This window comes from Prosopis cineraria, unplaced genomic scaffold (genome assembly GCF_029017545.1).
Source record: "Prosopis cineraria cultivar Desert tree isolate PC_DT_omini unplaced genomic scaffold, ASM2901754v1 PC6, whole genome shotgun sequence".
NCBI lineage: Eukaryota > Viridiplantae > Streptophyta > Magnoliopsida > Fabales > Fabaceae > Prosopis > Prosopis cineraria.
In genome coordinates this window covers 39,899,095-39,917,700 of record NW_026555337.1, presented here as the reverse complement: position 1 = coordinate 39,917,700, position 18,606 = coordinate 39,899,095, and the positions used below count along the sequence as shown (strand labels likewise).

The 18,606-nt window shown below is 30.1% G+C and overlaps 1 protein-coding gene across 2 annotated transcripts; it reads left to right on the top strand.

Annotated features, from left to right (window-relative positions):
- Positions 1–8,558: 8,558 nt before the first annotated feature.
- LOC129312592 (uncharacterized) lies at positions 8,559–11,823 on the top strand. 2 transcript variants are annotated; one of them, XM_054955254.1, is made up of 7 exons: positions 8,559–8,762; positions 9,304–9,390; positions 9,495–9,689; positions 9,814–9,978; positions 10,106–10,159; positions 10,276–10,422; positions 11,283–11,823. In XM_054955254.1, the coding sequence occupies exons 1-7, from the start codon at positions 8,592–8,594 to the stop codon at positions 11,658–11,660; spliced, it is 1,197 nt and encodes a 398-aa protein (XP_054811229.1). In that variant the 5' UTR covers positions 8,559–8,591; the 3' UTR covers positions 11,661–11,823. The 2 variants fall into 2 exon arrangements, with proteins under 2 accessions (XP_054811229.1, XP_054811230.1); XM_054955255.1 differs by lacking the exon at positions 9,304–9,390.
- The last annotated feature ends 6,783 nt before the right edge of the window (positions 11,824–18,606 follow it).

The following is an 18,606-nucleotide window of genomic DNA, read 5'->3' as shown; positions in this document are numbered from 1 at the left end:
CCCTTATAGTATATGTTGGAAGAAAACAATATAAGGACTTTATTTAACAAGTCCCAAACTATCTATATCTATCAAGAAATAAAGGATATTTTGTATAAGATAAGGCTTGTTACAACAAGCTAGTCTTAAAAAGATTGAAATATTATGTAGTGTGATGTTATGCATTGTTATATTGTATCGTATTTGTTATCCTGTGTTCGAATATATGTTACATGATATAATGTGTGATTAAGTTAAGAGACACTACAAAGTGGTATGTGTTAATATAAAAGCACTTGAATACAAAATTCATTAAAAGTAAAATATGAAATATATGTGCGAGAGCACTGCTAGAATATGAAATGTATAGAAGTCTAAATGGATATATATATATATATATATATATTATTGTTTTCCTGATCAAAGAAAATAATTAATCCTTTTCCCTCATGGTAACTAAGGTTGCCGAAGTGGATTTAGAGTAATATTTAGTTGTGACTGTATTAATAATGAAATGTAAAGCATCTCTTTAATCATCACTCATCTATATTTGAACTTGCTTTTAGATTTTTGTATAGCCATGACTCTTTTTATTAAGGGTAATGGACTCATTTAAGCTTTTTTTTTTTTTTTTCCAAAGTTGTTATAGAGTTTTAATAGGTTGACAGTAAGAAATAATAATATCCATATGGAGGTGTTTATTGTTTTAAAAATCAAACCGAACAGTCTGGTTCAATCAATTGAATTTGGAACCCGCTCTTGATTTGGTTCAGTTGACTCCTCAAAACTAGCCACAAAGGAACTGATTGATGGCTAAAAAAACTAGTCAAACGCCAGCAAAACTTGTTGAAAACTAGACCAGTTTCCTTAAAAACTTGTCTAAATTAATTAAATTTTTTTAAAAATTAATTTGTGCATATATATTTCTAATTTAATTATGATATATAAATTAAAAATATATTAATTTATGTCAACTGGTTCAACCACGATTCGGCCATGGTTGAACTAATGAACCGTGAACCAGTTACTAGTCTGATTCAATAACCGGTCTAGTTTTTAAAACCTTGGAAGTGGTACTCAAAGCTTCAATTCTATTTCATCACGTGGGTCTCTTTTTTAATTAAGGACACTTGGTTAATCTTTTTAAATTATGATAGTAAGAAGAGCCATAAATAATGAGGACAATTTTCAATATCTCAAATACATTTGTTTAATCAATTATAAATACACGATATTGTTATTTTCCACTTATAACGTATGTTTGTAAATAAAATAATATCAATACTATTATTTTGTGATTGAAAGATTTTGCTGAGGTTATTGGAGAGTTAGGTTATTCTTAATTTCTAGGCTTTCTTGGTTATTTAAATAAATTAATAATAATTTTAGTTGTGAATATTATAAACATTGAAATTAAAAGAATTTACTAAGGTTGTATTTGGATGGGTAAATTTAAGTTATAAATTTGATTTTGAAATATCGTATTTGAAATTTGTATATTCTAAATTTTTTGTTTGAATGATATAAAAAATTTTAAATTATAATATTATAATCCTTTGTTTGAATCTTAAGTAAAATTTCAAATTCTATGCTTGAATTTAAAACAGTTGTCCAATCTTGATTGGTCCTGGCAATCCGATCCTTGTCAGCGCTAGTGGTTCTATCCTAGTTGGCATCGACAGTTCGATCACAGTGAAAGTTGGCTATCTAGTCTTGATGAAAGTTGGCTGTCTGGTCCTGATTGTCACTTACTCTCCAATCCCAATTGGCATTGGTGGCTCAATCTCGATTGAAGTCAGCCATCCAGTCTTAGTCGTCACCTACACTCCAGTCCCAATAGGCATTGGTGATTTAGTCTTAACAGAAGTCGATTGTTTGGTCCCAGTTGGTAGTGGTGGCATAGTCTTGGTCGCCTCCAACAATCTGGTCCTATTGACATCATTGGTGATTCGATCCCAATGAAAGTCAGTCATCTAGTCCCAATTGGGGACAGCAACCCAGTCTTGGTTGCCTCCAGCAATCTGGTCTTACTTGGCACCATTGAAGAGTCAGTTAAATTATAAAGAGATTGAAGTAGGATTTGAAATAATAAAAGTTTGAAAAGAATTTTAAACTACAAAGAGATTGAGGTAGAACTTGAATTTAAAATTTGGTCAAATCCAAATTTATATATTTTTAATTGCCCAAACAATATATTTGGTTCAAATCCAAAATTCTATACATCCAAATATAGTGTTTGGTTATTGAGACATGTTATTAAATCGCCAAATGAGCAAGCTGCATGAAATTATATCATTCCCTTGAGAGTTGGCAATTGTGATCAGTGGCGCAGCCACATATATTTAAGGAGGGCATATCAAATGAGAAAAATTACTTACATAATAATGGAGGTATAGGTATTTATATTTTGCACCCCCTCCTTTTTATGATTTGCATTTTAAATCATTTCATATTATTTTTTAACTCAGATCCAAAATTAATTTTTTTAACTCAAAAGCCCAATAAATTTTAGCCCACAATTTCAATATACCCAAATAGTAATATTATTTTATAAAAAAATAACATTTATTAAACCTTTAAGAAAATAAGAAAAAAATAATCTCGCCTGCATTGTTTGAAATCTCAAAACAAATTTGTGAAAAAATTAGTTAAAACTGGAAGACACATTATTTATCCATTAGTTTACCTTCTTTTGAAATTAACAATGATGTTACCTATTGTCACAGAAATAATTGAAAGACCCTTTTCTATTATAAAGTTTGTAAAAATTCGGTTGCACAATCAAATGAGGAATCTATAGATGAATGATTATTTCGTGACTTATATTAAAAAAGATATATTTAAAAGTATTAACAATAAGCTGATTGTTTAACAATTCCAAAACATGAAACCACATAGAGAAAATTTATAAGGCATGTAATTATTAAATAATTTTTATTATTTTTTTAAATTATAAATATGTAAATGATTTCGCCCCTCCTGGTCCAAGATCTAGGCTTCGTCACTGATTGTGATAATCAGTGGTGAAGCCACATACAAGTGAGTGCAAGCACCCCCTCACTTTGGAAAATTACATATAATTGATGTAGAATTTTAAATTTTGCACCCTCTTCTTTTCATATTTTGCATCCCATCTTTTTAACGTTTTGAACATTAAATCCATTTTATTCTTTCTCTAAACTCAAACCAATTTTTTTTAAATACTTTTTCACTCAAAGTCCAATGAAATAATAAATCTATATAATTGATTTTTGAAAAAAAATTAAAAAAAGAAAATTGCCCCCTCTAACCCAAGGTCTGGCTCCAGCCGCCGGTATCCTATTCTTGCAGATTCCAAAGCCTATATGAATGTTGAGATATCTTCTAATTAAAGATGTCAACTTCAAATGCAAACTCAACCACAGGCCTACCGGAAAACGAAATGCCAATCTCCCTAAAATAAAGGTTCAATCTCAAGCTACTGTCAAGTTTATTTTCCGATGGAATTTCTCTTGGTTATTGCTTATCAGGTCCTATGTTTGAATCCTAGTGGTGCTAAAATGAATATTATTATTTTTGCTTCATCCATACGAAATTACCATTTTGCCCTTATTAAAAAAAATCAGAGATCAGAAATCGCACGCTTGCAATAGTATTCATTTCCTCCTTTCTTCCTTCACCTTTAGCATTCAAAGAATCCAGAGCAAGAGAGACACTGAGAGAGCGTCGATCAGCAATCCCATTGTTCACTTCTTTGCCGTGCTCTTCATTGCCCATCTCGTCGCTGGTGACTGTGAAGTGTTTGACGCTGCCGTTGTACAGTCGTCTTTCCCTTTGCTGTTCTATCTCCTTCACTCTCGTTTGTCTTAGTGGTGTGTGGGGGAGTCAAATCACCCAAAAACTGGAGGTGCTCTCCCGAATCCTCATGTTTCTTGAAGCTTTTGTTAATATGAAAATTATCAAGGTGGTTATAATTTCAATATAAATATATTTACTTTTGGAAATGGAAAAATGTCTTAGTTTAAGGCTTATGGAATGTGTGACATAGTTCACATCACTTGCCAATCACTCTCTATTTTCGGGACATGATTGTTGCCTTTAGTAGTTTCTTTTGCAATTGGCTATCAACTATAGTCAAGGAAAACTGCTCTCAAGAATTGGAGTCTATCTTCCTAAGCTTGTCTTCACTCATGATCAATTATATGTTTTGCATTGTCAAGAGTTAAGAAGAAGGTCTAAAATTACTCATCCATGATGCAGAACAAAAACCCTAGAGTAGTACAATCAATATTGTTTACAGGAAGATTTTTCAGAATGTTAACCTGTAACAAAACTTGGAAATATTTCTTTTTTGAATATTGGTTACAATTGTGGACTAAATATAATAACTTCAATTATCATCCACATTTTTTTCAAAAGTTTTCAACATATCTTCAAGAAAAATTTCTTCGATTGGTTTCAATTATCTTCAGTTTGCTACAAGAGTTTTCATTAATCTTAAAAAATCTTCAAACAATTTTTCTTAAAGATACGTTGAAGACTTTTGAAGAAATACAAAATATTTTTTTTAGGGATTCTTCTTAAATAAAACAAATTTTCATAATAGAACATCAAATTTTTAGGAAATTTTGTTGAAGTATAGAAATAATTTAACAAACATTCAAATTCAAATAATTTTGAAGAGATGATTGGTGAGGGTCATGTTTTGTATTAAATTTGGATGACCCAGAACTTATCAGAGATGATAACGGTGAAGCACCCATGCTAGTCCGTTGAACAGTACTGCTGTGAGATTTCCACAAATGCTTTCTAATCTCGTATTTTGAAGCTGCAAATAATGCAAAACTCATTTCTTTTTTTAAAATAAATATCTCTTTCGTGAAGTTTCGGAGTTTTAACAGACTGAGATGAGACAGTCACGTGGGGTGGTATCCTCTTCCTTGTCGGGGTAGAGTTTCATTTTCGGGTCGATGTTTTTTTATATCTTCTCAAATATTCCTCCGGTCTCATATATTAATTACCTTTTAAAAATATAATCTGATTCACTTCATAAGTTACTTGTTGATGAGATTGTTTTATTTTAAATTAAAATTTTTAAACTACTTTTAAAAAGTAAGAGAGAGAAAGACAGAAAAATAATATTATATTATTTGTTTATTTTTTATTTTTTACTTGAGGATTATATTTAAAATTTTACTTATTTTTATTCCTTATACTTTTATTATATTAATATTGATGAAATTAATAAAATAACTTATAAATAAAATTGGAAAAAGTATTGAATTTTATGGCATTGAATGTGACTTGAGAAAATCTTTGCATTGAGTGGTCCCCACCAGCCCCACAATAACAGAAGACTAGCTCCCAATTCCCACAAGTCATCCTTCAATCATTATCCTTGGGGGTGAGTAAAATCAAAAACCAAATCAAATTAAATTAAGTTTGATCGAACCGAATTAAATTCAGTTCGGTTTGTTCGGTTTAAAAGTTTGGTTTGGTTTTTCTTAAAACAAATTTTGGTTTAAATGGTTTGGTTTGGTTAGAAAAGTAAGAAACCAAATAGACCGAATAAACTAAAATAATTAATATTTTTTTAAAAAAATAGATCTATAGTTTTTGTATTTTATAAAGATTATTTTTAGTTTTTTTTTAGTACTAAAAGTGGACCAGAACATTACACTCTGATCCACACATTAGGCCCACAGCATCTATCCTTGAAGGTTATTTTTAGTTTGATGAGAAAATAACATTAGATAAATAAAGATGAGAAAATAACACAACCTAGCCCAACCCATTTGGTAGCCCATGTAATATTCTCTTCATCTCACATTAACCCTAATCATTTATCATCTTCTTATCGCCGCACACCCTATCTCAGGCACTCCAAAGTCCAAACCCTTGCCTCACCTCCGTTCGTCTCATCTCAATTCGCCTCTCCTTCTCCATCACAATTTCTGCCTTTAGTCTCATCTCAGTACTTGGTTCGCCCCTCCTTCTCCATTGCGATTTCTGTTGTCTGATATCAGTTCTTCATCTCAACCAAGAGATACTCTGAAACGGTAACAAAATATTAGACTTCTCCACACCTTATCTCGGTTCGTGTTGTTCTCAGTTGGTTGTTTCCTTCTCTGTTGGCTCATATTCTTCTCAGTTCTTCATCTTAGCCAATTTCAGTCTGTGTTGTTCTTGGATGGTAGTTGTTCAATAACTGAAAAATCTAACCGAACTGAACCACTAAACTTCAATCAGTTTGATTTTCATTCGATTACTTCCAGTACTTCGGTTCGGTTTGGTCAAAAATATTGGTGAAGTTTGGTTTCTCGAGTTGCTCAAATTAGAACCGAACCGAAACATAAAAATTGATGCTCACTCTTGATTTTCCTCACACTGTTTCCACAATTGACTATACTCTTTCAGTAGTTGGACACCTTTTCAAAATAATTTTTAATTCAAAATGTAGGATAGTTTGTAATAATTAAATCGTGAAGGTATTTAATATAATTATCATGATTTAAAATCAAGAATAAAAATGAAAGAACATATCATTTTTTATATAATATAAAAAAGCTATTTTTTTAAGATACGTGAACGATTAAAAATGTTCCACTAAGGACAGGAGGGAATACATCAGTATATGCTCGTTTTCTTTTGTTTTTTGTTTTTTTTCTTTTTGTTTATCCTGTCAAACACGGAACGCTCTTGTGCTTTACTTGAATTATTGTTTGGGTCAATTTTTCATTTGAGGTCCTAGACATCTCTCTGCCCTCACTTTGGGCAATTATTTTTTTTTTTAAAAAAAAGGGGTTTGTTTTATACAAAAGAACCAAAACAAACTCCACAAAAGTGGATTTTTTTTTCTTTTAAGAAAAGCAGTTGTTTTGCAAAAGCAATTCCACGTATTAACATTTAATAGCAAACAATGAGATCACCAGAACTCACTCCTATTGTTGGGAGATAAGGCACGCATATATATCATATATGTGGTGGTTTGAACTCACTGGACTGATCTCTATATGATCATCTTTGAAAGAAGCATATAGATAAGCAAGCAATTGTAAATACTTATGATTATCACAAAATAATTGAAAACAAATGAAAAAAAAATGCAAAGTCCATGAAAGCAAGCACACCAATTACTAAGTTTTCATATTGACTAAGTCCATTCACATTTAAACAATCTAGCTATAAGATAACAAAATTATATGTGTCAAATCACCCAAACAAAAAACAAAATTTTATGTGTCTGTGTGTGAATCACACCGTTTATAAGTCTGCAACTAATTGACGTACCTGAAAAGAAGGGTAATATCAGCGTATCCCGTAATGCCAGTGAACGACATTGAGCTCCATTGAGTCGATGACATCATCGATCATCTATCATCTCAGTTTACCAATGATCAATACAATTCTCATGTCTTTCTCAACCTCGACAAACTTTCCTAGCTCTTTTCTTTTCATTTACTTAAGTAAATTATTTCTTTTTTTTTTTCTTCAGTACATTTTTCTGAGATTCTATACTACCTAATTAGATTTGAATGTTGTTGAGTATAATTGAGATAACCTTAATCTTTTTTTTTTAATTGAATAAATTCATGACTTAATTTCAGAGCTCATTATGACCTGGCCAAGCCTTAAGTTTAAACTTAATCTAAATGGGAATCGAGTTTCTTCCACTTTACTTACCATCATTCATAAGTCAATGGTTTTTTTTATTATAATATATATATATATATATATGATTTTTTGTTAAATATATGTGATTTTTTGTTAAATAATATATTTTATTACTTTTTTGTGATGGAAGAATTTGATACTGAAGGTAGAGAGAATTGTGTTTAAATTTTAATTTTATATTATAGAAAATTAACTATTTAGTCCGTATAGCTTTTATGTAGTTGTAATTCAATTCTTAAATTTTAAATCAATGCAACTCAATTCCTACACCACAACTTGAATTAGGTTGAAACTTATTTTTTAATTTTTCACTCACCACAACTCAATTCATGTAGTTTTAACAATTTAAAATATTAGTTCTTAAGTTTCAAGGAATAACTTTAATGCTTATAATTTTATTGTCTAATATAATGACCAATATTTTAATTTGTTAAGATTTTATAAATTATAGGAATTGAATTGCATCCAATTAAAGTTCATGAATTGAATTTTAATTGAGTTAAAATTTTTGAAACTAAGTTGCATCAATTCATAGTTTAAGGACCAAGTTTTAGCTGAATTAAAAATATAAGGTCCAAATGAACAATTTCTTCTCAATTATATCAGGGGAATTAAGATGCTTTTTCAGAAACAGTCAAAGTCAGTTAATTTAAACTAAGTGACAATAATTTAAAATAGTGGTATGTTGAATTGCTTTTCTCAAACGCGTGCAGAAGACAAGTCCAAATAGTAAATTTGGCTTTTCCACAGTTGATTCCACCTATGGTCCAAAATATTGATGGTGATCCGTGACGGCAAAGGCAGACAACTAATCAAGTAATTTCAGTGAAAAAAAAGGACAATCAAGTAATTTCCGAAAAGCATGAATCATCCTATAAATTTGTGCATGATCAAGTCGTGGAGAATATTCACTTGAGAACTTTCATTCAAATGCTTGTTTCCTTTGTCTCAGCTCTTCAATGGCGAAACTAGGAAATGAAAAGATCAGTTGGATAGTGAGTGTGGTGTCCTGCTTCTTCTTGTCTTTGGTGCTTGCCATGGCCACCACTAGCAATGAAGGATCTGGCAAGGAACTTGAGTTTGAGAAGCTTTTGAAGAAGTTGAATAAACCAGCTGTTAAGTCTATTAAGGTATACAATTTAACTTCTTCGACTAGTTTTCATTATGACTGACATTTTAATTCAAATGTTTCTACATAAAAGAAAACTTCAACACTATTCAACCTTTTTTTAACTATTAGTTGTCAATTTTCTTAGTTCAGTTGTCATTGAACCCTATAGTAATTAATTTTTTTATGTGAGACTTTAATGTATTTCTCCCTAACTTTGACTCTATGTCTGTGTGTTTTGGCTTCTAAAACTTGATTAGTTTCTGTTTTAAATATATAATTTCTTAAAAATATTTTTTTCTTTTTTTTTCCTTTCAAAACTATATTTGTAGAACGTTAGTTTGGGCCTTTTCTATCCATGCTTGCATTGTTCGAGGTGAAGAAAGGTGTCCTTTTATATGAAAAATTAAAGACATGAAATCTTTTCTCATGCATTCGGCAGTTAATTATGTTCTAGCCTATATGTGATAGAAAGATATAATCAAGCAATATGTTATTATTTTTGGGTTTTAATTATAATTTACTATTATATTTGGGTTAACATTTGGTATCATAAAATGTAGAGCCCTGATGGTGACATAATTGATTGCGTGCCTATTTTAAATCAACCAGTTTTTGATAATCCAAAACTGAAGAATCACAAAATTCAGGTAAAATAATTTATTTTAACTTGTCATTTTTTTATTGGATTTTCTAACTCACAATTCTGAGGCCAATTATATATATATATATATATATATATTATTCCATGCAGTTGAGGCCAACATTCTATCCAAAAAGAAGCAATGTTTCAAAATCAAACCCAATTGCTCAAATGTGGCACCAAAGTGGAAGTTGTCCAAAAGGAACCGTTCCTATAAGAAGAACGACAAAAGAGGACATATTGAGGGCAGATTCTATCAAAGAATTTAGTATAAGAAGATCATTATACTCCACGGAAGGCCACGAGGTACTACTATTTTCCTTATATATATATATATTTTTTTTCATTTTTGTTGCTAAAAATTGCCTGTTTTTGTGTTTTGCATATTGAATATATTTTTCTTGTTTCGTTGTTTGTTCGGAGCCTCTAGTATGCCGTAGCTGATTTGAGGGGAGATAGATATTATGGAGCCCATGCATCTATAAACATTTGGAAGCCCTCTGTTCAAGAATCCAATGAATTTAGTCTCTCTCAAATTTGGATTTTGAATCGTGATGATCCTAATAATGTTGAGAGCATCGAAGCTGGTTGGCAGGTATTCTATAATTTCTGTCGAGTTACATGTACAAACGCCTGATGGATGAGTACACTTTCATACGTTTTTTCAATAAATACAACTTTTTTCTATCTAATTCCTTGGTTTATTGCTTCTGGAAAATTAGATCTCTCAACAAATATATGGGGATTACAACCCTAGACTTTTTGTCTTCTGGACTGTAAGTTCAAATTTCTTACCAACCTATAATTTCTTGTTTCCTAAAACCATTTGTATTTGTGTTGTTAATTAATTACTGTTATACTATTTTTAATACATTCATTTTTTGTCCCACAGAGGGACTCATATCGCAATATAAGGTGTTACAACTTGAATTGCCAGCCTGGCTTTGTTCAAGTTGATAAAAAAGTAGCGGTGCGAAGCAGCCTACAACCATCTAAATATGGTGGTTCTCAAAATGTATTATCGATGCTTATCAGGAAGGTATTAACTAGGTTACAACTCATTTTTGCTTAAAGTTTAACTCGGCGTGATGAAGGGTGTTTATAGGTTCATTTTGGTTCAGTTTTGAGAAAAAACCAAACCAAACCATTTGGTTCACCAAAACATGGGACCTACTCGATTTCTTTCCCAATCAGTTTTGTTTGATTTAGTTTAGGTTTGGATCAAGTTTAAATTTTTTATATGATATTTTTCATAATTAATGTGTGTGTGTGTATATATATGAATATTTACTATTAATTTTTAACAATTAATTAGTATTTGCAATGAAAAAGATCTTTCGAGAACAAAAGAATATTTTTTAACAATTATTTATTTCATTTAAATATTAAAAACTAATATGTTCTTAAAAAACTTGACTATAAAATTAAAAATTTATCATAAAAAACTATAGTCAATATTAAACTAATTGTAATATATGTTTATTAGTGATTTATTGATAGCAAGATTTTGGAAAGAGAAAAGATTTTAGACAAATTTATGAAAATATATAAAATAATTATAATCGAATTGGTTTGATTTGGTTCAAGATATAAAAACCTCAACTGAACCAAGCCAATCAATTTTGGCAAATAAAAAACCAAACTAGACCTCTTTCATAATCAGTTTCAATCCATTTATGGTTTGGTTCGACTTAGTTTACAACTTACCTCCTAGAAAACTAGATATATTAATTGTACCTTTCGTTCTTTATTTTGCAAGAACATATATTCCTTGAGAAATCCAAACAACTCAAATAAACTATAATAAACATCAAAGAACCCCTAATGGCTCAATGCCATATGATTCCGCTATTTGGTAATAATAATAATTATTATTTTATTATTATAATGATTGATCAGGATCCAAGTTCTGGAAACTGGTGGATGCAAGTTGGGAATACATATGTAGGATACTGGCCAGGTTCTTTGTTCAGTCGCATGTCTACGGGTGCATCAAATGTACAGTGGGGTGGTGAAATAGTAAACTTGAGATCTAATGGGCAACACACCACAACAGACATGGGAAGTGGCTATTTCCCCCAAGAAGGTTATGGCAAGGCTAGCTTTTTTAAGGAGCTTTCTATCGTTGATGCAAATAATAATCTTGTCTCTCCTAAAAACTTTGGCCTTATCGTTACCAATCGCAATTGCTACGATATCACCTCTTATGCCTATTCGAATGATTTGGGTGTCTACTTCTACTATGGCGGTCCTGGGAGAAATCCAAATTGTCCTTAGCCCTTATTATGCAATCTTGGTGGGTGGCAAGTATATGTTGGAATAAAACAATACGAGGACTTCATTTAAAAAGTCCGAAACTATCTATTTATATCAAGGAAATTAATAAGGGATATTGTATAAGACAAGGCTTGTTACAACAAGTCTTAATAAGATTGAAATGTTATGCAGTGTGATATTATGCAATGTCATGTTGTATCATATTTGGTTATCGTATGTGTGATCACGTTATTATAACATAAAAGAAGTCTTATATTTAAAAATTTAAAGATAGATCATAAATATATAAGTTTATAAAGTATCTAATCAAATAGTTTAAACTATTTTGGTGGAGTATACTATTCTTAAGCATACTTAATATAAAAATTTAATACACGTAACATGATATAACAGTGGAAAACGTGCAAAAAATGCATACTCCATATATATATAATATGATTAAGCAAAGAGACACTAGAAAGTGGTATATGTTAATATAAAGGGACTTGAATACAAAATTTATGGAAAGTAAAATATGAAATGTAAGTGCGACAGCACTGTTAGAATATGAAATGTATAGAAGTCTAAATGGATTAATAGATACTACTTAAATATATTGTTTTCCTTATATCAAAGCAAAGAAATCCTTTTCCTTCAAGATAACAAAGGTTGCCGAAGTGGATTCAGAGTAATATTTAGTTGTGACTTTATTAATCATGAAAAGAAAAATCTCTTTAATCATCACTCATCTATACTTGAACTTACTTTTAGATTTTTAAAAAATATAATATTTTTTTATTTAAATTAACTTCTGTTTATTCAAATATTTATACATCACTACTATGAGAGAACTTTTATAAGAGTTCTTGTTAACTATGAGAACGTTTTGATAACATCCAGAGGCTAAGGTTATGAAAATGCTCTCATAAGTTAAAAAGAAGCGTTCCTGTAAATTTTTTTAGCAGTGATTTGACTACCTTTGTTAAGGATAATGGACTCATTCAGAATTTTTTCCCCCCAAAGTTGTTGCAGAGTTTTGATAGCTTAGAAGTAAGAAATAATAATCTCCATATAGAGGTAGGACTCAAAGCTTCAATTCTATTCATTACATGGGCCTCTCATGTAATGGCACTTGGTTAATCTTCTGAAATTATGATAAAAAGAAGAGCATGCCATAAAGAATGAGGCGAATTTTCAATTTCTCAAATACATTTGTTTAATCAATTATAAAAATACTTGATATTATTATTTTCCATTTATAACGTATGTTTATAAATAAAGTGATATCAAGGCCATTATTCTGTGATTAAGGCATAGATTTTGTTGGAAAGTTAGGTTATTCTTAATTTATAAGGCTTCCTTGGTTATTTAATTAAATTAATAATAATTTTAGGTTTGCATATTTGAAAAATTGAAATTAAAAGATTTTACTAAGGTTATTTTTTTAGCCAACTGAGAAATTCCATTAATGCAGTAAAAAAGTAAAGCAACCAACAAAGAAAACCAAACGGTGGAAAACAGAAACAGCAATAAAGAAAAATCAGAGTCTCAGACACCATTACCCGAAGTTCCATAAGCACAAGCAAAACTCGAAGAATTGTTTAAACATCCCAAATTTTAAAATAGGATTAATGAAAATTAATCAAAGAGTTAAGTTAATCGATCATGATACTAATTGGATTAATTACGGTAATTAGATAACCCTTGGGTCCATTGGACCCTATATGGGAGTAAAAATTGGACCGTAAATGTTATTGAGTCACTTTGGGCTCAATTTAATAGGCATAAGTGAAGGCTTCCATTTTTTGTCATCTGTCTTGGCAAATGGAACAATTCCCTGTGACGGATGCATCAGAGTTTTAAATTCAGAGAAACACAAATTTCAGTCAAAACTAAAAAGGAATTTGAGAGAGTAAGGGCGAGAATGAAGGGTGCTCTTCTAAGGTTTGCTGTAGGTGCCCTTTGGAGGCTAATTTGGGTTTCCAAATCATCAGGTAAGCTTCTTCTTCTTTTTCCTTTCTTTTCTATGCATTTTCTTCAAGTTTTTGGGGCTGTGGTAGTGTTGTCCGAATTTCCAGCAAGTTCCCACCTGCTTTAATGACACTAATGCAGCCTAAGGGTGTCGTTTTTAAGCTAATACTCATCGGTTCATGTTAATGACAATTGTTATAATTGCTAATGGTAGCCACAGTTGTAGCCATAAATGGTGATTAAACCAATTACAGTGACAGTATAATCTAAGAACTATAGCCGTAATTACCAATTATGGCAACAATTGAAGCTAAGAACTGTCACCCTTGCATCATTTCCACTACAGTTCCACTCCCCACTATGGTGAAAATTCTTGTATTACTACTACACTCATTTCTATTGCAGTTCGCCTTGTGTCGAGAAAATTGTTTTTTGCACTAGTGTAACAAACTTTGACAATTTCTAAAAAAGCATCTTAATTCCCCTGATATAATTAAGGAGAAATTAATCATTTTAACCTTATAATTTTAATTAAGCTAAAACTTAGGCCTTAAACTATGATTTGATGCAACCTAGTTTCTGTAATTTTGGCTTGATTAATCAATTTAAACTTTAACTTAAATGCAATTTAGTTTCTATAATTTATAAAATTTTGACTCTTTAAATATTAGTTCCTATATTTTTAAAAATAAAATTATAAGGACTAAAGTTATTCCTTAAAACTTAGGAACTAATATTTTAAATTCTAAAACTATATGAATTGAGTTGTGTTGAGTAAAAATTAAAAAGAAAAAAGAGTTTCAACCTAATTAAAGTTGTAGAAATCGAGTTGCACTAATTTAAAATTTAATAAATAAGTTACAACTAAATTAAAATTATAAGAATTCAATTAAAATTTAAATGTAGTTCTTCCCACTTTTGATATCAAGTTCTTCCATCACAATAAAAATAAAATGTATAATTTAATACAAAATATTTAATAAAAAACCATATATACATACATACATACATATATATATATATATATATATATAATGACAAAAAATAACTTACTTATGAATGATGGTAAAATGAAGTGGAAGAAACTTGATTCCCATTTAAATTAAGTTTAAACTTAAGGCTTGGCCAGGTTAGAATGAGCTCTGATGTCAAGTCACCAATTTTTTCTATTAAAAAAAAAGATTAAGGTTATCCCAATTATACTCAACAACATTCAAATCTAATTAGATATATAATATAGAATCTCATATAAATGTATTGATTTAAAAAAAAGAAATAATTTACTTAAGAAATGAAACGAAAAGAGCTAGGAAAATCTGTTGAGGTTGAGAGAGACATGAGAAAATTGTATTGGTCAAGGTAAACTGAGATGATAGATGATCGATGATTCATTGAATTTGAAGGTCATCGACTCATTGGAGCTCAATATAAAGTCCTTGATTGACATCATACGACACGCTGCTACTGCCCTTCTTTCACGTAGTTGCAGACTTACAAACGGTTTGATTCACACACAGTACTTAATAGTTTTGTTAACTAGATTGGTTAAGTGCGAATGGACTTAGTCAATATGAAAACTTAATAGTTGATGTGCTTGCTTTCATGGACTTGTATTTTTTTTTTCCATTTGTTTTCAATAATTTTGTGATATTCATGAGTATTTACAATTGCTTGCTCCTCCATGTGCTCCTTTCGAAGATGAATACAGAACAATCCAGTGGGTTCAACCACCACATATATGATATATGCGTGCCTTTCCCCAATTATAGGAGTGACTTCTAAAATTTGCTTCAGGTTGTTTCTAAAGTACTAGAACAGTGAAGTTGGATCGCCCTAAACTGTTTTTTTTTTAATCCACTTTATGAAGTTTGTTTTGGTTCTTTCTCATAAAAAGAAGGGAGGATGGCAAGCAAGGATCTCATAAGAAGATTAATACCGAATTAATATTTTTTAAAAAAATTTAGTATTGAAAAATGGAACAAGGAATACTGAATTTGGAAACTTAGCTGTCAAGCAATCCTAATTTGATATTAATTTTCTTACAAGTCTTTATTTATCATTTTTTTCCAAAGAAAACGACCCCAAAGAAAGAATATTGTTGTATAAGTCAATTGTGAAAACCGTGTGAGGAAAATGACTGGGATTAATGAAGTGGACTGTTTAAGGATGACTTGAGTATTTGAAGCTTGTCTTCTATTAATTGGTGTTTGGGTCAATTTTTAATTTGTGGTCCAAGACATCTCTCTCTACTCATTTCGGGCAATTATTAAAGAAAAAAAATTAATACGTAGATCCTTCTAACTTTTAAAATTTTAAATGAAGTCCTCATAGTTTGTTTAATAAAATGTCGTTATAATTTATTTTGTTTTAATTAAATTCTTATCATTTAATTGATTATATATACTAATCCCCTGGAGGTTAAAATAATTAATGAATGACTTTCTTTTCCAAAACAAAAAAAGTTTTAAAATTTAAAAAAAGAAAATTGATTTAATATAATTTTTACATTTTATTTAATTTTTTATGAAAATTTAATATGTATAAAAATTATTGAGAAGGCATAGCCTAATTATTTAAATTTTGAGTTATAAAGCTTATGTAATTAATTTTAAGTTATATAGTCTTTTAATAAATGAAAAAGTTCTTAATTTTATTTTTTTAAAAGAAAAAATTCAAGAATTTTAACCTTAAGATAATAACATATTTAATCAGTTCAGTTTTAAGGGTTTGATTAAAACAAAATAACTGCAAAGACTTAATTCAAAATTAAGAAAACTTATAAAAGCCTGCAGATTAATTTTTCTATCATTATAAAAGGGGTTTGTCTTATAAAAAAGAACCAAAAAAACTTCATAATCTTTTAATAAAAATATAAAATAGAGAATGGGTTGCATCGAATCATAGTTTAGTGACTAAATTTTAACTGAATAAGCACTATAATGTGTAAATGATTAATTTTTCGTTAGATAGGGGGAATAAGATCACGAATTGTTTTCTCAAACGCGTGCAGGAAACAAGTCTTGCGGTGAAAGCTAATTACAATTACAATTGGGAAACTCACTCCGAAGTTCCTTCTAAAATTCGTGAGATATTTTCATAACCAACAAATTGATAAACTAAAATCCATATATATTCGTACAGGAACATCTAGTATCTTTTTCTTTTTTCTTTTTATGCAATATTTCCTTCCAAAATTAAAAACAATGAAATGTTGCCCTTATCAATAACAAATACTCCTTCCGTCCCGAATTATAGGATACTTTTGAAGGAGTTTTTCTGTTTCAAAATATAAGACATTTTGAGTTATTACCACCACTTGCCTTGACTAATCAAGACCCCCACTATGTGGAATTGTTATTACTAACAACAACCTCAAGGGTGTCTCAGGAATGCTTTTGATATTTTTATTTAATGCGATTGCATTTTCTTGGACTTGAACTCGAAACCTTGGGATAAGCTAATTATACTCCCTCGATTAGTCGAACCAAGCGTCCCTTGATAGAAACATGTTTTTGTCAGATCACAATTATTGGCAAAATCCTAGTAAGTAATTAAAAAATATGTGTTTGTTTTGGTGCAATGCCCCTTACGAGACAGATGTTATTTTGTCCTCATCTTAAAACAATTACTGGCTGCCATTGAAGACCTCCGAGCTCGGAACCCAGAACTACGCGATTAATTAATAGTCACTGACTCACTCAGGAGACGATTAAGTTTTGTAGAAAGAAATAAATAAGTCTGATGTATAGATTAATTTCGGTTGGGATGAATAATACTCCCTTCATTTGCATAGAGAGAAAGATTTTTCTAATCCTATTTATAAGAGATATCATTAATTTTTTATCATAATTTTTTTTCTTTTTTCTCATATATTGGTAAGAGAAAATATTAATACTTATACTTTTTGGTTGTCAATACAGATGCCTTTTGGAATAAAAATATCTTAAAAATTCTCATAAAAAAATCTCTTGAAAAGGATAATTAAGTAATTTCCACAAAGCATAAATCATCCTATAAATTTGCGCACCATCAAGTCATGATGAATATTTTTGTGACTTGAGAATTTTCGTGTAGGTGCTTGCTCCCTATTTCTCAGCTTCAATGGCGAAACTAGGAAATGAAAAGACGAGGATAGTTTGTGTGGTGTTCTGCTTCTTCTTGACTTTCGTGTTTGCCAGGGCCACCAGTAACCATGGTAGATTCGATGAGGAACTTGAGGTTCAGAAGCTTTTGGAGAAGTTGAACAAACCAGCTGTTAAGTCAATTAAGGTATACAATTTAGCTTCTTCGACTAGTTTTGATTTCACTGACATTTTACTTCAAATGTTTCTGCATAAAAGAAAGCTTCAATACTGTTCAACCTTTTTAACCTTCACACTCTGTGTTTGGACACCAGTTTCTAAAACTTACACCAGTTCTAAACTTACAGTTTCTGTTTAAAAAACTTAATTTCAGGAAAGTTGTTTTTTGTCTTTTTTCAGGAACTAGATTTGTAGAAAGTTAGTTTAGGCCTTTTCTATATCCATGTTGCAAATTTCGGGTTAAAGAAAGAAGATGACCTTTTATGTGAAAACTTAAAGGTATACAATCTTTTAATGTGCATTTGACAGTACTTAATTAAAAAGAAAGGATAAACATAACTTTTAGTCCTTGTACTTTACTCACATTTTTCTTTTAGTTCCTATACTTTTTTTCAGTGTTTTAGGTCCCTATACTTTTATTTTTCATTATTTTTGATTCCTCTAGGAGCAAAGTATATAAACTTTGGAAGAATTTAAAATAATAAAAAATAAAAGTGTAGGGACCTAAAATACCCCAAAAAAAAAGTATAGAAACCAAAAATAAAATGCGAGTAAAGTACAAGGACTAAAAGTTATATTTACCCAAAAAGAAATTATTTCTGAGTTTCATAATTCACTATTATATTTGGTTAACATTTGGTATTATGAAAAGCAGAGTCCTGATGGTGACATGATTGACTGTGGAATATTTTAAA